This window comes from Anopheles merus, chromosome 3L (assembly GCF_017562075.2).
Source record: "Anopheles merus strain MAF chromosome 3L, AmerM5.1, whole genome shotgun sequence".
NCBI classification, from domain to species: Eukaryota; Metazoa; Arthropoda; class Insecta; order Diptera; family Culicidae; genus Anopheles; species Anopheles merus.
In genome coordinates, this window is record NC_054085.1 from 5,010,181 (window position 1) to 5,031,674 (window position 21,494).

Consider the following 21,494-nt stretch of genomic DNA (forward strand, 5'->3'; position numbering starts at 1 on the left):
AAATTGTTACAGAAGGATGAAAAAGTAAACTTTAATGATCACGAATATCAGGAAGCCTTTAAACATTTAAAAAATATAATAGTTTCAGATCAAATCTTATCTTATCCTGACTTTGAACTTCCTTTTATATTAACAACTGACGCCAGCAATTATGCCCTCGGTGCCGTTTTATCACAAGTAATAGATAAAACAGAAAAACCCATAGCTTTCGCAAGCCGTACTCTAAACAAAACAGAGTCAAATTACTCCACAACAGAAAAAGAGGCACTAGCCATCATATGGGCAGTAACCAAGTTTAAGCCGTACCTGTATGGTAACAAATTCACCTTGGTTACCGATCATAAACCCCTTATTTACATTAAAAACTCAAATAAGAACGCTAAATTGATACGTTGGCGATTAGACTTAGAAAATTACGACTACGACGTAATCTATAAGACAGGAAAGACAAATGTTGTGGCAGACGCACTTAGTAGAAAAGTCGAAGTTAACAACAATCAACTAGAAAATGTTGTTTCTGTTGATCAAGTATCTGTGGAAAACAATAACAGTTCATCTTCTTCCGAAACAGCACATTCAGCAAACACATCCGATGACTATTATATGCATTTTACAGAAAGAGCTATTAATAGTTACAGAAATCAAATCATTTTTAAAGTAACGGACTCCGACTCCGTTATCACGGAACAAATTTTTCCAAACTATAAGCGAACAACTATTTGCTCCACTTCGTTTGATAATAGAAAAGTTACAACATTTTTGAAAGATCATTCGAATGGAAAGCAAAATGCTGTGTTAGCTCCGGAATGCTTACTTAATTTAATTCAAGAAGTTTACAGAGAATGCTTCTGCAACACAAACTGCCATTTCATTATTACGCAAAATATGGTTGAAGACGTTACTTCCGAAACAATGCAAGACATTATCATAAGAAAAGAACATGATAGAGCCCAGGGCATAACCGAAGTTGAAAGTCAGATTAAACGATCTTACTTTTTCCCAAACATGATCAAACGAATCAGGCAATTAATTAATTCATGTACAATTTGTACTCAACACAAATACGAACGAAAACCATATAATATAAAAATTTCACCAAGGCCAATAGAAAATGGTCCTTTTTACAGAGTCCATATGGATATTTTCGGCATGGATAGACACTACTACCTTTCTTTAATTTGTGCATTTTCGAAGCTCCTTCAACTTATAGAAATTAAATCTAGAAACATGACAGATATACGGAATGCCCTTTCACAGTATTTCAGAACATTTAGACCACCAAGAAAAATCATTTGCGACCATGAAGCAGCTTTTACTAGCATTCAGTTCCAAGACTTTTTAGCTAATTTCGGAACCGTAATAGAATTCGCTTCCTCATCAGAGTCAAATGGCCAAATAGAAAAAACTCATAGTACTATCATTGAAATTTATAATACCAACAAACACAAATTCATCAATAATTCATCTCCTGAAATAGTGCAAATAGCAAATGCAATGTACAACGATACTGTTCATTCAGTCACCACTTATACCCCTAATGAAATTATTTTTAATCCAGGTTATACGATGAACCCACCAGAAATAGCCGATAACGCCGACAAAATTTTCAAAAACGTAAAAAAGAACCTTCAGCTAGCTGCAAATAGAATGAAAAAAAATAACGAAAAAAAAGAAATTGCACCTGATGTAAATGAAGGACATGATGTTTATATAAAGAAAAACACTAGAAAAAAGCTAGATCCACGCTTTTCAAAATCAAAATGTTTAGTAAATAATGAAAAAAACCATTCAAATTGGACCAAGAAATGTCAAACGCAATAAAAATAAAATAAAACGCATAAGAACATAATTGTACATGAAACTAATATTTTTTATATATTTACAGGATTTGACGTCTCAAAAACAAAAAAAAAAAAGAACAGACGACTGGCTGAGCACAATTTTTTATTTTTTTCATTCTCTTTTTAGCAAAAAAAACTAAAGAAGAAGAAAACAAAAGGATCGCAGTGGAACTACTCATTGTCGCTCATTTAAATTTAAAGCATTTAAATTAGGAAAAGAATCGAGAAATCGAGGGAATCACAGGAAATAGCAAATTAAACTATTAATTGAAAAATGAATAATTTTGAATTTAAATTTTTTTCTGCTGCACGACAAGACGTCGTCAGAATAGTTATGTTGATGGTCATTCTAATGATAGCTCATATTAAAGCCCAAGAATTAAAAATAACTAGTTTGATTGATCAACCAATTTTAATTCTAGAGAAACATAATTGCAAAATTCAAATCGGTAATATCAATATAATACATGAGGTAAACATAACAGAAATTGAAAATACAATGCACCTATTAACTCAAGTAGCTTTTCGCCCAACCAATAGTCCTCTATCAATAATTGCGAAGCATAAGGTTAGAAACTTATATTCTAATTTTAATCTCATAAGACCAAGGAAGCGTTTGATAAGAAGCGTAGAAGCTATAGGCTCGGTTTGGAAATAGATTGGAGGAAGCCCGGATGCACATGACCTGCAAATCATCAACAGTACAATGAACGATTTGATAGAGAGTAATAATCAGCAATTCCTAGTAAATGAAAATCTTGGAATGAAAATTAAAAACCTCACCAACGAAATGAAGCAGATGATTGAAAATAGAAACGACATTCTTCTTAATGAATTAGACATGCTGACGGCAATTATCAATATAGATACAATTAACAAGATATTAGAAGATATACAAGAAGCGATATCGTTATCCAAAATGTCTATTACAAGCAGCAAACTTCTATCACCACGGGAAATTGCTATTATACAACAGCTATTAGAAGACCAAGGAGTTAAAAGCGATATTCCTGACGAGATCATTTCTTATGTCACACCTAAAATAGCAGTCAACAACAACAAACTGCTCTACATACTTAAAGTGCCAGAGTTGCAAAAAGAGGAGTCAAAAGTAATAGAAATACTAGCACTGAATCACAATAACTCGTTAATCAAAGACTATCCAAGGCAACTCGTGAAACAGAAAAAGAAACTATATACAACAAAGAATCCAGAGAAATACGTACAAAAGTATTCTGATATCATGGATTTTTTTGATAACTGCATCGCTCCATTAGTAATGGGGAAAGAGAGCCATTGTATAGTAGTTCCGGAAAACGAAACAACAGCTAAAATGATAGGTGATAATCAACTTCTTATTGAAAACGCAAAACATCATTTGGTAACATCCGATTGTGGACCGAACGATCGACATTTGAATGGAAACTTCTTATTAACTTTTTCTAACTGCACCATACAATTCAGAAACAAAAGCTTCACATCAGAAGAAATCCATGTCAAGAGTCCAGCTGTATATGGGACAGTATTCAACATCGCAATTCATCGAAAAGTTGTCGAAACTCCTTTAGCCTCCTTGGATGATAGAACATTGACGAATCGCAAACACATCGAACACATCTACTTGCAACAATATAAAAATATTACTTGGAATTGGAGCTTATTAACTGGACTGGGACTGTCCACTACAGTATCTATTGCCATTATCATATTTGTCTATTTTTACTTTAGTCGTTTCATCTCAGCCATATCAAATCAGATAGAAAAGAGGAAATCCCGCTCACAGAAGTCGTCACGAAACCATCGTAGAGAAAATAATCTCGAAGACAGTTTAAACGCATGAGGACACGCTTTTTTTACCCCCTGGAGGAGTTATGTGGCATTGGACACCAGCACGTGGCACGACACAATGCTTTACCATATTGCAGCGCGGCACATTCCATCTCTTCTAGTTCCCACGGGCGCGCATCATCGGACACCAGCCGGGCCGGCAACGCAGACAGCACGGTCGCGCGGCATCGGACACCAGCCGGACGCAGACAGCTCCCACAAACATACACCGCCAACCGAGGTAGAATTAATGTGAGAGTTTAGTTTTAGTTTAGAACTCATCGGAGTAACATTTAATCTTTTTTGAATAAAAAGCCGAATAATAAATGTACACCGCATAATTATATATGTTCATGTTTCTCAAGAACTATTTCACTGTTTAGCGGGTTGTTTCGATCTCCCGGTCCAGATAACGCAGTAATGTAGACACTTGTCGCTCTGTCTTCATTTTTTGCATCTTTTGGAACCTCAAAAATAAACCTGGGCTTTCTTTCGATGCTTTGATGGTTGCCTAATAGTGCCAAGATGTTGGCGATCAAAACGCCGTAACGCTCTTATGCGACGACAAACTTCTGTATTAAGTCAATTTAAGATGCTACGGGGTGCTATTCGTTGATAGCGCACGCATCTAAGTTGGTTGGTTCCCTTTTTTGGCCATCATGGTTAGAGTTCGATTGATAGAGGTGTTAAGGTGAGGTGACTGATAGAGGTTTTCTATTGTCTCATGGGATACTACTATTCAAAGTGCAAATAACATTTTATTAAAGCGGGTGAAGATAATCCCTTGATAAACCCATAAATTTGTCAATTTTCAACCGTCAACCGTTATGTAATTTTAACATTGTTTCAACACGGCAATAAGAATTTCGGAATGAAGGAAATCGCATACGAAATTGTTTATTGATGAGATACACTAAAGCCTGGTTACAATAATTTTATTTAAAGTTTTGCATGCGACTTTGCAATGGGGAGAGCATTTGACTTTCGCCAACACAATACATGCACAATGTGTTAAGTATAGTAAAATAGCTCCATAAATTTTCACGCGATAAATTTTTTATGTCGTTTTATTCGTTCTTCTTAATTTCACACAAATCAGTTGATTTCTCTTCAAACTATTTGAGCGATATTTTCGATCGTATTTGAAAGCAAAAGCAAACATTTAAAACCCCTATTGTTTTAACGATAACGACGATCCACACTGTTGCTGTTAACGAGTTCAACGATTGTCAAAGTGCTTTATCATAAGGAATCAGTTATCAATCTATCTGACAAGGCATGACTTGTCCATAAAGCATTTTAATAATTACTGACTCTACGTTTGCTTCGATATTTTTTTAGCCGTTACGACTTTTGAATCATCCCCAGAATATCCGCAATATTTTTTGCGGCGTGGAAGGATGGGGTCTTCAAGAAGCGATATTGATCCTTTTTTGTTATTTTTTGACTAATCACATTTTTGGCCATCTATTGTCGATTCTCAAATGATTAAAGATTACAATTAGCTTTTAAAGCAGGTATCCGCTATTTTGAACCATGCCATGATATAATTACAGAAAAACAACAATAATACCTAAGAGGTTTCTCAAAGTTTAAATTGTAATAATTTAAGCGCAATGATAAAAAACCGCATTCTCCTGGCCCGCGGCACTTCATCATTTACTTAATTTGGCCCTTTGCCTCAAAAGTTTGCCGAACGCTGCTGTAGAGCATTGCTAACCGCTAGTGTGGATGGAAGAGATATTATGCAAGCTAGCTTTTATCCGGATACAATTTAAGTACACGAATTTCAGCAACTAATAACTTTAAACGTCTAAGCCGCATAACATTTTTGGCACGTTTATTTTTTTCACTTCAATGTGGTTTCAATCTTTAAAGAAACTTTTTTTTTCAAACTCTAATATTTTGAATCAAATAAAATATTTTACAATATTTCAATAACAAACAGATTACAGACACACGAAGAAGCTAGCTCGTCAGCGGTTTAATTAGACGTCAGCAGATAAGTAAATAACACGATTCTTTATTTTAAATAGTTAATTTTAACAAATAGTGAGAGCGATACGATAAAAACGAAAGAAACAATTAAGTAAACGTATTTTGCAACCACATATGAAAATATCAAATTTAATTTATTTCAAACCGACTCTTCAAATAGATTACGCATAAAATATCCTAATTCAAATCACCGTCTCAATCGCTTTCGCATTAAACAACGCAATTACGCTGACGGCAACAACAACATTTGCATCCATTTTGGAGATGCATATCTCAAATGTAATTATTTTGCTCATTTTATCCAGATAAAACTGCAAAATCAATTTTCAGCGGATCTCGAAAATATCGACCAGGATCGACTGTTTTGCATCGTCACCATCCACCACGGGATTTGCAGTAGGGCGGGGAATTTAAATGAAATAAATAGTGTATGTGGGTGATTGGAGTGGTGACCGACCGAAAGTTACTTTCAATGCTTCCAAACTGACACCCGTGTCCAACCCGTTGCCTCCTACATTAGGCGAGTGATAGTATGGTGGTTTGCTGTTCCTCGAAAAAGCAATCAACATAACCATCGGAAAGTAACGAGTATTATGCAAAAAACACACACATTATATCTCCATGTGCAGATAACACAGATGAAAATAGAGTGTAGAAACCATGAAGTATTGGCTTCTGTGCGGTCAGCTTGTCGCCAAATGTGCTTCAGTGTGCAACACTCAGTTCCCTTCTGTCAATGTCGCGGGCCGTATTCAAATGATGCCAGTTTATCAAATCCTCGGGGTACCCGGAGTATTAAACCAAGCGCTTGTGTAGTGATAAATCATGAATGGTGGAATAACATAATACTTATTTCTGTATCCGGGTCGGTCTGGTGGTACAGTCGTCTACTCGCACGACGTAACAACATGCCTGTCATGGGTTCAAGCCCCGAATAGACCGTGCCCCATACGTAGGACTGACTATCCTGCTATGGTAACAATAAGTAACTTAAAGCCAAGCTCACTTCACTAGTGGGTACAAGGCAGGCCTTGACCGACAACGGTTGTTGTGCCAAAGAAGAAGAAGAAGAAGAATTTCTGTATCCAAATCGAGTCTCGTTAATTTAGCACCACAGTTAACGATACTCCCATGCGGTAAAATGTTTGATGCATGCCAAAGTCTTTGAAAGAGAACAGGTCGATGCGTTTAGAGTAAATTGACAGAAAGCCATGGGAAAATTTTTACAGTTAAATTGAACATTGTTTATGTTTAGCGATGTACGTTGATATGGAGTGAATGAGAGTTTTTTCAGCATTTTGAATTCATTTCCTTTTAGAATATTATAAACATTAGAATCCAAATGGAATATTACATGCCTGATACAATCCTAGGACCTCTTTTATCATTCGTCGCCGGGCTATAAGCAAAGGACGGTGTGCATATTGTACCAGTGTGTGCCGATTGGATGTTTCATTTAACTCTCAGTGTTTAATTGAAAGTATATAGAACTTATTTTACCCATTTGGAACATATACTGTGCTATTTTATGACTGTCTAACTTTTCATTCTTCCAGCATGACCGTTGCAAACGATAGTGATTCGTGGTCACGGAATGGCAAACAATGAAAAAGGTTATCAATGTTTCTGAGTCCGACATTAGACAGCAATTACTTCTCCTTTTTTCTCAAGAAGGGGTTAGGGAGCAAGAAGGGGAATTTTAACCAATATAATCTTTCTTATAGTAACCTCGTCCACTTTTCCGTGTTAACTATAAGCCGTTCGTTTGTAAACACTTTTTCATGATCCGGTTGCTTGGATCAATGTGCTTAATTAGAAGAATTCAATTTCGCTGACAAACGTATGTTAAATGCAAACATAATTTATTGCAGCATAATAATTAACATTATTGACAATAATGCAATATTTTCATGTATTCGTATACATTTTTTATAAAGTATGCAATGCTGGGTTTTAACTTTGTGTCGTTTTGGACAATTTTTAGATCCACTCATTCGAATTCCGCTTCCAAATATTGGGGCCCTTCACGATTCTAGTCAGTTTTTTGTATGGAGTTTGACAGTTGGAGGCTGAAATACAAAACCACACATAAAACTAGCCTGCAATTTTCAGTCTAGATTATTCTAGCCTCAAAGCTATAATTAGATTCGAGTACCTGCTCGAAAACATGGTGTTGTTTACATTTATCCCAAGGTGCATTAAAGAGATCTGATGATGGAATCTAGAATCAAAATGTGTGTAGTCGAGGTGGTCTCATAGCATGTTTTTTATAACCAAATTAGAATATCACTTTTTGACAAGATGGGAGAACACTTTTGTTCAAACAAGCTTTCTGGAGGCTTGACGAATACTCAAAACACTCTTAACCGTAGAGTTGGCAACCAGATTTACACACGTAAGTTGGCAAACGGCATACCCGGGTATTCCACACGTTTTGATGCAAAAAATTAACGACTTTCATAGGTAAACAATGCTTTCTATATTTTAATGCTGTAAGCAAGTAATGCCGACCATATATTCTCTTCTATTTCATTTATTCATTAAGTTTTTTCATTTTATTATAAAAATAACGGTCAAATTGAAATTTGGAATTGCTTGAATTTGACTCGAAAATAAGCACAATACGAAAAAAGGAAGAAGAGAAACGTCATTCTCCATACAAAATGTATGGAATATCCGGGTATGCTGGTTGCCAACTTACGTGGTAAAGTTAAAAAAAAATCAAAATAAAATACTTACAGGCTGTTTAAAATTACAACTTATAAACCAAAAAATCATAAATTAAAAGTTGGGAGGCTACGGAAAATTTCAGGTCAATAAATGCAATGAATCAAAAGTTATTGCAGTTCGAAGTTGAAAAAAATACCCGGGTATCCGGTTGCCAACTTAAAGGTTAAAATCTTCATTCAGAAGCAGAAGCGATAAAAATACGCCTTCTAAATTCGTACACCTTGGGATAAGCCCATCTGTATACTATACCCACTTTGTTAGCTGCTCGGAAACTACAATTCAATGCAAACAGCTGACAGGCTGAAATTTCAGTCTACGAACTTAAAACGGAAAGGGCCCCATTGATGAGAATGTTCTTTGGCCATCGTACGGCGAAAAATATAAAGCATGTGCCGTTTATCTTTAACATGAAAATATCGATCAAGGTATGTGATAACTAGTGTATTTGTATTTGAAAAGCACTCCTATTTTAGCTCGTCATAAATCAGAGCACCGATCTCCAACATACCCGCAACTGGAAGAGAATTGAATCGCGTGCAGCGTAACATGAGCGTGCACCGTTCATGTTTAAGTAAGCATGTGCCTTCTTGCCTTGTGGATGAAAATTGCACTAGTGCAGCATCCGGTAACGTCTCACGCGATAAATCAATAGGTGGTTGGACTCGAAAACGTATTCAACATGTCAAGGTCGTGGCAGTTCAAGTGCAGCTCATAATTAAAACAAGTGCTCAGGCTAGAACCCTATTTTCGGTCATGTTTTCGAAGGGTATGGCAATGTTTCATTACTGTTATAATTAAAAATTACGAATACCTGAACCTGACAAAAAGCTCACAACACGAACTTTTCAATCAACTTATTGAAATTCTACACACAATGACGTCACATGACAATTTTTAGTAACAGTTGTTCGCACCAATATGACAAAATTACTGAATTTTGAAAATAACTTCTGACAACAGCACGTCATACAACAAGGACCATTTCTGCGCAAACCAGTATGCAGTTGATGTCACATGCAATTTTCAGTCCCCATCTTCAACTGTTGCTGTCCCACTTAACCAAATGGATTTTTATTGTTTGCCGATGGAAATCGATGCAATATACAAGTAACGAGCATCTGTACAACCAGTGTTTCCAGGAGCCTTACCCATGTTTGCGGAAAGTGCCCTAGCCCTTAACGTCTCTGATAGAGTTACTTTCTTTTCCGGCTTCTTTTGCCTAAGCATCCCTTCCAGCAAAACTGAAAACTCTGTGCGTTCAATAAGTTAGCGCTGTAAAGTCACCAATTTTCACCCAAGCTACACAAACCCATACAAACAGTCAAACAACATCGGTTTTTGGTATTTGTTTACGAAAAAGGGTTTCTAGCAAACCGCCAACGTCAGTTGCCAACTCTGTCCATCACAGGAGAATGTCATAAAGTCATAAGAAAAGCCCAAAAAGGGCAACTTTGAGCCAAGCCCTCACTACGATTCTATGTTCAACAACGAGGAGAGCAACTTTACACTCAAAACTACCAATTTTGTCGGTCACAATCAGCATAACGGATCAAGGGGAGTTGTAAATATGGTAATGTGAGCCCCAGCCAGTCCCCTGGTTGGTGATTCCGTACAAAGTGGTTCCATTATTCATGGCGTAAATAAATTCGCTGCAATGATCCCAGGCGTGTCCCTGTGCGTCTACATCAACGATGGGGAATGATTGTAGAGGACAAACAAACTGGGCTTTTTTGTAAGTTTTGCTTTAGTGCTAAAGTTGAACAAATGGTAAGATTCCTCGATCCGCTGGTCGACGTCCGGGTTCTGAAATGTATGTGAGTACATTTCACATTCGCTTTGATAGCAAGGCTTTTTATTCAAATTTAAGGTGTGAACACTTGCAGGTTATTTTTGAACAGCAAAGCTAACCTTGCTCGACAAGTAAATGAAACGAAATATTATGTATGATGAAAATTGTTTGTTCAGCTTACCACTTTCGTTTAGTGTGGAAAATCTTAATTCGAATGTAACCATCATCAGTCTATTAGTCGGAAAAAGAGAACGACGCATGCTGCATGCTTTTCTATCTTTTATTTGGCGTAACGTCCTACGCGGACATGCCAGCCTATAACAGGCTTTCGAGACATAATTCATTACCACGCATCTGGATAGTCAATCCTTGCTATGGGGGCACGGTCCATTCTAGGCTTGAACCCATGCTTTTCTATATAACTCTCGGATTGAGGCTTATAGTAAATTAGTTGAGTATAGACATGTGGTACATTTCAATTTCATGAGCTTTGGGGTAGAAGTTTAACTATAATTCAGCAAATCACAATGTGTATGATTCAATTACAATGTGTTCTTATTTGGCGTTATCATCTATGAAAAGTTTTCCAAGTCATATTCAAATGTTCACATCAAATGGTTCTTTCACAATACTAGCCAACTTTTTTATGTATAATTTGACAGCTGGCAGCTGAAATCATGTCTACTCCGTAGAAAACCACACTCAAAACTAACGATTTTCAGCCTAGAATACTTCATCAGTTAATAAAATGTAGATTTTAAGAGTATTTTTTGCATTCGTCAAGTTACCAGAAAACCTATTAGAGCAAATGTGTTCACCCTTCCTGTCAAAAAGTGACTTTCAAATTTGGTTAGAAAAAAACAGGCTATAAGACCACCTAATCTACATACTCTTTTTAATTTGTATGCAGGGATTGACAGATTGACAGACTCCTTAATGTCTCCGAGCAGCAGCGATAACATCGACCTTCTAAATACACACACCTTGGGATATGCTCATCTGTATATTATACCCACTTTGACAGCTGCTTGAAACCTGCTATACATCGTAAACAACTGATGGGCTGAAATTTCAGCCTACGGTCTTAAAAGGTAAAAAAGCCCATTATTATATCTTTAACTATTATTGAATCACTGAATGGAATTTCTGAATTTAGGCAACGTGTAGAAGCTAAGCAATGAGGATTTGGTTCATTCAATACACTCAAAACACTGGAATTTATTGGTATTCCTTCACATGTATGCCAATATACATGTTACGCTTGCTGCCTTGGGGCAGCTCTGATAGATTTGTTGTAATACGTTTCTATAACCAAATCAATTATGGGAATGATGAAGCAAAACAAGGCTTGGCGCAATGTTTAACCAAGACTTCCAGTTTCACTTACCTTGAGTTGGACCGCTTGGATGAATCTTTCTTCCGGTCACCGGTAAGATTTTTCAACTCTTTCTGTCGCTTCTTCGTTTCGCGCCATATCCGATAGTAAAGGAAGCACATCACGGTAACCGGCACGTAAAACGCAGCGATCGCCGTACCGAACGTAATGTAGTGATTGGTCTCGATGAATTGAATATAACACTCTTTCTCGGGCACTGTACGCTTGCCCTCTATGTACGGCCAGCTATAGATCCAGGGTGGCCACAGCAGTAAGCTTATGCCCCACGCTGCACCGATCATTATGGCCGCCCTTGTAGTCGTGCGCTTCGCTCGATAGGTCAGTGGCCGCGTCACGCTAAAGTAGCGATCGAAGCTGATGATCAGTAGATTCAGCACAGAAGCATTGGATGCTAGATAGTCCAGCGCTAGCCAGGTGTCACAGATATGTGGTCCCAGTGGCCAGTATCCCAGCAGCGTAGTGACCGAGAACAGTGGCATCGAGATCAGCCCGATCGCAAAGTCGGCAATGGCGAGTGAGAACAAAAAATAGTTACTGATCGTTTGCAGCTGTTTGTCGATTTTGAACGAGATCATCACCATCACATTGCCAGCGACGGTGAGGATACTGAGTACGGTCGCGATGATGCCGAGGATGATGATCTGAGCTAGCGAATAGGTCGGTGGATCCTCCACCAGGACTTCCAGCGTCCCGTTGGCGGTGGGTAGCGAGTCGGATGACGATGTGACGTTGAAGAATAGCTCTTCCACGGCCGTGACCGTCGTCGTTGCGGTCGGTATCGATGTCTCCGTCGTGTAGCGTGACAGAAAGCTGTCAACCGTCGTTCGCTCAAACGGAAAGCCACCCATCCTGCTGCCGTCGATGGTGGTGCTCCAGTACAAGCTATTTTTACTACGCTTCCCCGTCTGCTTTCGTGGTTGGTTCCCGCAGCCGGGATTGCTATGCTCCAGCGGCGTTTGACGGCGTTGAAGCCAGTGGAACGGCCTGTGACACTTGTTCCTTCTAAAAGGTTCGTGGGAGCGCGCTGCAGTATTGTTGGCCTGCGGAAAAACAGACAAAAGCAAAGAAAACCAGAAAAGTTTAAAATCATGGCCATCATGGAACTGAGGTGCCACAGGAAGTGTAGCGTTACGAAAAATGTATGAAAAACTTTTCATTTTTTTCATCTGCATAGATCCCACCTTCTCGTTGTTGGACAACTTTATTTTTGCAAACTCATGACGCAAACTCAGCCGTGTGTACATACCATCCCCCGTGATATTGCTGCCAGGACGCATGAAACGCAGTCTCCCGTCGAAGAACATACCACGTAAGCAGCAAAGCAAACGTTCGGTAGTCGCGATAAAACAAAACGCTGTCAACTGTGACAGTTCCATCCCCGTTGGGTGTGGATGTGAATGTGAATGAAAGATGCTATCCCGAGTTTTCACCAAAAGTACGCTCCTTGCCATTGGTACGGCGGTTGTTTCAACGCAAAAGCTTTCAGAGCACTTTTATATGGTAATGTACACTTGTATCTACCTAGTGCCTGGGAAATGTCACATCACATTCCGATCCATTAGCAGTGGAAGAATAGCCACGAACAATAAACAAATTATAACAAAAGTGACAAACATAAACAAATGATTTAAAAACAAAAAAGTATTCTAAGATCGATTGGACGTATTTTTTCAATTTTTGGGCAATGTTGAGATATCAATCATGCGTATATTTGATAGGATTTCTACATGTTCTAAACTCTCGGATGATACAATTTTGAAAAAAGAAAGGAACTTATTATTGATAAACATGGTACACATGATATAAATTTGGAAAAATGTAATTCTACTAACATATCGAACAGAGTCATTATAAAACTAAACATTGCAAATATGTTATCATGCCCAATCTGATAATCTTTTTCTTACAAGCTCAACAATCTAAGCAGTCATGACGTTTCCACCCTAGAATTATTACTGGCAACTGTTTCCAAGTTCTTACTACGTTCCTTAAATGTTATAACTTAATTAGTGCTGCTTTAGACATATAGACAATCTTTTCTTTGTTAAATCATGTTTTCAACATGCTTCCTTGAATCTGCGGCCAGCGATCGTTCGAAATCAGAACATTAATTTCCTCCAAAACTATCTCATTATTATCTCCAATAGTACTAAGTTACACCCATCATCTCGTACTGACCAAAACAAGTTTGTTTCAACTCTCGAACATCTACGATGTCCCGAGAACACCATAATGGAACTGAAACACCATTCATGGCCCAATCTGAAAATATTCTTCCATGGGCTAGGCTGCACGTCTGTGGCAAGTAACTAGTAGTTGTAGTGAACAGTGTTCATTCTCATCCCATAGTATCCCGGAAATGGAGACATGGAGCCATGAAAGAAAGGCAAAACGAATCAAGCGAACGTCCGGCTAGCGAAGGAATGACTTGATTGTGAAGGAATGTTTCGATCAAACTGTACCTTGGCGCGCGTACGACACTCGGGATTACGTTATTTTACGTTCTCTTTTCTGATGTGATTCCAGAGAAGAAAAAAAGGTAGAAGCAAATATTTCGCGCATCCGTAAACCCGTCCAGTGCTAGGAACGCAGAAAACGACACAGAAAAAAATCCTCAACAAAAAAGGTAATACGCCTAAGAAAACTCAAAGCCAACCATCGCAAAGTGCAGGCAATATCAGGTCGGAAAGCAGCCACGTGGAACGTGAGCGGAATTCGATCGAACGGAAATGAAATTTAGGATCTCTGACACTCTTTCCTTTGTCGCTATGACTGTACTGTACACCGTGCGTGCCTAAGCTTTCGTCGCGCAAAGGTTTCATTCAGCAACCCACACACATTAAAAAATTCTACAAGTAAGACGATACGCATTCAAGAAATTTCTGTGTGTACATATTAAAAAACATGAAAAAAAGATTGCTGCTAACAAAATTTGGATATCTTTTAATTTAAAATTGTCATATGATTTTAACTTGAATTTAAATTGTTTGTAAGTTCTTAAAGCCGAATGAAACAATTTTTAATTGTCAGAAATTCAAAGATTACCACGGTTGAAAAAACATTAATTTTACTACGGAATTTTTAATTTGCACCCAAACTAATAACATGCAATACAAAGTTTCATTGTACGATCCTGCCTCACTAATCTCTAAAGCTAAAGCTAAAAAATCAAACTTGAAATAAATCAACTGTTTCTGGAAATGTTTTACCCAGGTTATGCAACGAATGGGTGTGATAAGTAAAATGTACTTGATCCTTCCCGCGTACAATGCCAGGAAAATTGTAGATCGTACCCTTCATAACGATTTATCGGGTGCCAAATCCGACAAAATTATCTCTAGGTTCACAACATGCACAACATCTAGGACAACATGCATTAAGCAACAATGATAGGCATTCGCCTACATTCGTTTGGCTGTATCCTTTGTATAAGAGAAAGGATGTGATAGATGTCCCGTGTAAAATAAAAAATCGAACCACAGCCATCTCGTGAGTCACGATTGATTTGGTTTTGATGAAAAATTTAATTTGCTTAAAAATTTTAGTTTGCTCACCAAGCCATGGTGTTTTATAATAAAAAATAAACTGAAATAGGACAATTGAAATCTCTTCCGCTTAGTAAGTTACAACACACATATAATTGGTGTTAGCTGCGTATATGTACGCCTGCATTCAGTTACGCGAAAAAAAGAACAAGAAAGTATTGCAAAATATTTGAATTTTGAGAGGAAATGTCCGAATTTCATTCCAAATCACGAAATTTAAAACAAAGTGAAAAGGAAAATGGATAAACAAGATGAAAAACCTTAATAAAAAATGTGAACAAATGTGTATGATTTGATACATTAATATTTTCACAAAAAAAACACAATTTAAGTATTAATTAGTGAAAAAGCTTCAATTCGTATGTGATGTTCGTAGATGCCTTTAATCTGAAAACACACAAAAACTAGTAAACTGCACTCATCGAATTTGCTGTGGAGGTTCAATCTCTTCATGTGTGCAAATCTAAAATCAACAAGCTCAACATACGCAAACATATTTGCTAACTGCTTTTTCTCGTACAGGGAACACGACTACGGAAATTCGCATGTAAACGAAATCGCACGAATTTCGAATTTATGTGCAAAACAGGCAAACAGCACACACAAGCACAGGCACACAAACGTATTTGTGCATCCATACGATGTGTGTGAACGGAGCACGATAATTGAATTTTTATTTGCTCTCCCAATAACTACCGCCACTACCGATGCATGAATGCTCCCCGTGCTAGTCTACGAAACCCGTAGCTGCTTCACTACAGTTGTATTCACTTGTCCTTATCCGCGACTCTCGTGGACACAAGTCATGTAACGTCCGGAAATTACGTTTATAATTTTTGCACCATTCGCCATAACCGGTAGCAACTGGATGCGACAACTTCGTACAAACCAATTTGTGAGAAAACTTAACCCTGAACTAAGGGAAAGTGCATGAGAGCCAAATTTATAACTGCAAGACCGGCATGGATGGTGGTTTGCGATCGACTGGAGATATTTTATCTAAGGGTTTGAAAATAGAATCATGCTAGAAGCTGGTTTTGTTAAGTTTCTTAAGGCTTATTTGTAGGCTTTTGCTTGCTTTTGCTTTTGCTTTTTAACGAAAAACTACACGTCAAAAACAGCATACAACATAAATTTCTCAAAACAACCTACGTTCCACCCGTCTGTGTTGTTTTAGCTTGTACGTTAAAATACAAGTGAGACATTAATCCAATCGACTCCAGTTATCCTGCTACAAACAAGAGCAAAGGTTTTTACTTTTACATGAGTAACATTATTTTATATAATATGAAAAAATGTAATACAATGTGAAACATTTTTACTGTTATCGAAAATATTGTATACACTAATAAAGTCAGATTCAGATTCAGAATATTTTTATTGGTATTTTTCTTTTAAACTCATAAGTACATTTGTTTTGCGAGATTTAGCGTAACGCTCGTTTTTCACCGCTGTGAAGGATTTTGCCAGGAGATAGTTTGATTTGATTTTAGTAAGACAGTATTAGACCCAGGGCGCTTTGGTTACCCTAAATTAACTAAACCTAAAATTAAACTAACTAACTATCTAACTAAGGCAACTACTTAACACTATTAGAGCAAGAGCAGGAGAAAAACAATAGGAAAAAATTGAAAAGAAGAAAAAACAGAAAAACATAAAAGGGCTAAGGCGTGCAGCTATAACATAGCAAATTCCATCTATTGGATGTGTACTGGTTTTTTCATATAATTTATCTAACCTGGTCCAGTGAGGGGCATTCGTAATTAATCTCAAAAATCGGTTCAACCCTATTTGAAGATTAATAAAGTAAATGGCCCGTTCTTCTGTAAGAATTGTTCTTTGACTCAACAACAACCGTTGTCGGTCAAGGCCTGCATAACATATACCACTTGGCTTGGCGTCTATCAGTGATTTATTGGATTACCCCATAGCAGGATAACCAAGTCCTGCGATGGGGGCACAGTCCATTCGGGGCTTGAACCCATGGCAGACTTGTTTGTTAGGCAGTACGAGTTTGACGACTGTACGACGAGAGCAGCACCACCACCAGTAGTACTCGTTGCAAATAATAAGCCTCATAAACGCTAAACCTATGCAATGCGAAACAAATCACCCAGATCGCTGTAAAGTACCACATTAAAAGTTCCAATCAGCGAAAACGAAGCATACTCCAGGAATTGATTTTAAGCACGTTTTCCTATTTGAAATAATCCTTCTCAGAAACCGGGACAACACGCTTGCATTGTACCTTCTGCTCAAGATAGTTTGATGCTTTAACTTCCTTCCCACTCCCAACGTCTGACGTTATCGCTGTCGAGCAGCTGGCGTGTCATGCGCGCAGCAAGAAAACGTGTCAAGTTGACTGGGGCACACGACACGCCGTGCAGAATCACCACAATTTTCGACGTTATAAACCAGAGCCACAACCAGCAACGCAGTGTCAAGGCACGAACACGACGTAGAACTTATGATGCTGCAGTTATGAAGAAAAGGAAAGAGGCGTTCTCTTATCCACTATTCATTTTGCCCACCTTCCTTTTCCTCATACCGGTGAGGAAGGTGTTCGTTTTCAGTTCATTCATTTCCGTCGCTAGAGAAGCTAGAAAATTATCATCATCAGTTACGTTGTGGCTGTCCACGCGAATGAAACTAGTCACATAGCAACACGACGGTGAGTGTGAGATGAGTATAAAAAACTCAGAAAAACGTTAAATCCCACTACAGAGCAAGGAAACCAAAGCGAATGTAGGCCTAGATTCCGTTTACTTATCTTAAGCCATTCAACACATATCTCTTATACCTGCAATGTATGTCGTGCAAAACATTAAAAAACAAATCGTAACGAATGCTCTTAGCACAGCATAAATATATTAAATGAGTATTGGATAACACCCATTTCTTCGTTCACTCCTCTGGGACACGAAAACCAACGAATCCTGAACATAATCGCAAGAACTTGCTGCTCGTTTGTAGCCGGTTCATTTGATTCATAACCCGTGTTCTGATTGCTCTTTTTTCATGTCTCTTCAGCTGTCTACCCTGTGTTTATCGCATTCAAATGTTGACGCGCTTTAACTAAAGGCTTGTAAAATAAAACTTATGTTCACGGACGAAAAGAAACAAAACTACCACGTAAGCCACTACGCCATACAAGACGTTTCCAAAACCGAGACTTTGTGATGGAAGGAAAATTGTTTGAGGGCAAAAAAACTAGACAGCTGGTGAAGCTCGTGCCTAGGGAGTAGTTAATTTTTTCTCCATCGTCTTGTTTGCGGACGCAAGTTTCTCTCTTCGTGAAACGTTCCGTACTTCCGTCCATCACCCAAGACAAGTGAAATATGATTTGATGCTGCACAGCGACCTGATAGTATTCATCACCATCACAGCGTCCATTTTGTCGGGTGGTGTAGTATGTTGAAAAAGTCCTCAGCAGTCTGATGCTCCAGGTTTCCGGCAGATGCTCCTATTTTCTTCAGTCTCGGCTCACAGCAAACGGACGGTGATGAACGAGCCCGAAACTGAAGGTCAGAAAAGGGGATGTACATTAGAGTGAAACGAAAAAACAACAAGATAAAACAAGACAAGTGATTTCAACTAGTTTTTCTGTTTTCTGTGTGTTTATAGTGGAAACGTAGATTCCGGGCCAAAAAAAAAGTCTAGCCCAAACAACGGAATGAATATATTAAATTTCCCACAGCTCAAACCCGTGGGAAAATAGCACTCGTACATGATTGCACGGGAGCAGAAGGGAGCAATAATGGCAAGGTTTCCTTTCAAAAGCAAACAACACAACCTAAGGAAACTTTAGAGCGGAAACAGAGGATGAGTTGAAGGAAGAGGCCGTATTGCACAATTAATGGCTCAACAATAAAAGCAAACACAATAAGCCAACGAATGCATGTGAAACCTCGGCATGTTGGGCCAGCAAACACAAAACTAACACTTCGCTGTCATGTCAAGCTGTGCTGGAACAGTCTGTCCCAGATGCATAAATTCAACTCCTAGCGGCAAATCAGCACCTTGTGTTTGCACGACGCCACAGCATTGTATGCGCCATGTATTGGAGTCGTCCTTTGTGCTGACAGTTTTTGTTTAATAACAGCATTAAAGTAAAAATGCTACATTTTTATTACAGGAACATCAATTAATGAATAAAATAATTAAATAAAAACGTGACATTACATAACACCCCGTAAAACATTATCGACATATTTATGTGTGAAATATTCAATTAAATATGTTTGAAATGAAAAATAGTGTTTATATTTAAATTTCAAAAATAATGCAAGATTAATATTACACTTTTTTACTATCTCATTTCAAATTTATTTATGTTTGAAATCTATTCAGTTGTGGTAATACATAAAGAAGGTACATGACCGGTCATTTCAATATACAATTACATCGGTTCAGGAGATTCGTTAACGTGATATTAAGTTGATGTTTGTTGCACTAGGCATTGTAAACATTATTACTGTTTTTAAACGACAATAATGGAAGAATTATTGGTTCGTTTGGATCGTTTCTCCTAATTTGGTTCGTTTTTATTACTATTATTTTTTCATAATTATAGCAAGTGACCTAAGGTGCGTCTATTAAAATAATTTAAATGACTAGACTTAATACCATGTTCACGATGCACTCTACATTTATAAGTCATAAACCTGATATGCCTACAATTCTAATCAATTTTCTCATAGATAATAACCAAGAGTTTAAGTGAGGCTGCAGATAATGTAAGCAAGAAAACGAGGAAAACAGATGTCTTGTAACATATATATTTTTAACAGACCGCAAAGGTAGTAATAAAAAACTTTGTGTTTTTAAGATTTTAATTTTTGAATAGATATAATAAATTTCAAGAATTATTGATTATTTTATTGTAATCCTCAAGTGAGCCGACTTAATATTATGTTTTCCATGAGTTCAAATATTATATGGATCAAGTCTGACTCTTTATACCAGGTATGTCAAACTGGCGGCCCGCGGGCCGCATGCGGCCCTCGTCGATTCTGAATGTGGCCCACGAGAATATTTTGAGAATTACTAAAAGCACTGCAAGCCAAAAATCTGTTATTACTATTTGTCGAAGTGTATTACATTTTCCAGAGAAGAACAATCCTTTTGTTGGTATATTTTTCGAAACTAACATGAATGTACCCATAACATCTCATAAACTTATTCTATACAATCGTACAGAACAATCGAGACCCTTAACAAACATTGAATCGAATGCAAACTCAGTCGTATTATGTTTTGATGAAATTCTGAATATTAGGATAATTTTGTGCACACTCAATTGCACATTCTGTATGGAAAAATAGATTTGTGTCAACTGTCTACAAACGAAAAAGGAATGAAAATAACTTGATATACACACTACCAAACTTTGCAACAACTAGTGATGGATTGTCAGAATTGCATCCACGGCTCAAAACCGTTTCCGATCTTAGCTATTCCGACTCCGGCCAAATCAAACCAACAGTTCTGTTCGTTGCCGTCCGAAGCCTATAGAGCCGTTTAAAGCCATTCGGAACCGTTGGAGTCATCGGTTGTCGCACAGAGCGGCTAATCTGCCGTGAGAAATCGATTCATTCGGCTCCGAATTTCTCTGAACGGATTTGCACGGCGCCGACCTCAGAATTTTACATCTTTGATGTTCGATTGGAGCCACAACTGTTTTTTTTTTTTCATAATCATGCCACAATAAATGTTAATAAAAATTATTGTAGCCAAGTTGTAATTATTTGTACCCCACGTTCTGCAAAATGAATTAATGTACTTTCCAACCTCCCCGAAAATTAAAACCAAAATGATATGATTACACTTAAGCCTAAAGGATTGAGATTGAGTGTTGTGTCTTTGGCTTGCATCAGGTACTTTATTCAAACACTGATATAACAGTACACATAATAAATATAAACTCACAAGCACAATACACACTAAAATACTCGGCCGCGCGCCAGCCGTACCGTGCCCTGCCGGGAGTCCTGCTCGACCGGCTGCTCGTAACACTTGCTTGTCCGAGCGCACCACACACACTAAGCGGCCCGCGCTTAGTGTGCGTGACACACTGTCGTCCCCTGGACATTGACCAGTGTTAGCACAACTACCACGGCAAGTCCAGGGGTCGGCACGGCTGCCCACAACATTAAGGATTAAAATAACCGAAATGCCGAAGCCTTGCAATACAAAGCTTATTAATAGATTAGCTCACACGGTCCATGCTTCAATTCGCGAATCATCTCCCTTCAAGTGTCAAAAAAAGGTTTGCCGATCTTTATAGGATCACAACACACCACGAATCTTCGTCAGACAAAATTATCGTAATTTAAACAAAAATATTCGTAAAATACGGGTTCTTGTTA

General features: G+C 37.9%; 1 protein-coding gene across 7 annotated transcripts in view; it reads right to left on the reverse strand.

Moving 5' to 3' along the window:
• LOC121598728 (muscarinic acetylcholine receptor DM1) overlaps positions 1-21,494 on the reverse strand; it is a 94,734-nt gene that overhangs the window by 37,604 nt on the left and 35,636 nt on the right. For all 7 annotated transcript variants that reach the window (XM_041925968.1, XM_041925962.1, XM_041925964.1 and 4 more), the window contains exon 3: positions 11,573-12,621. In XM_041925968.1, coding sequence (XP_041781902.1) covers positions 11,573-12,429 — 857 coding nt within the window. In that variant the 5' untranslated portion in view covers positions 12,430-12,621. The remainder of the gene's footprint in view (positions 1-11,572; positions 12,622-21,494) is intronic.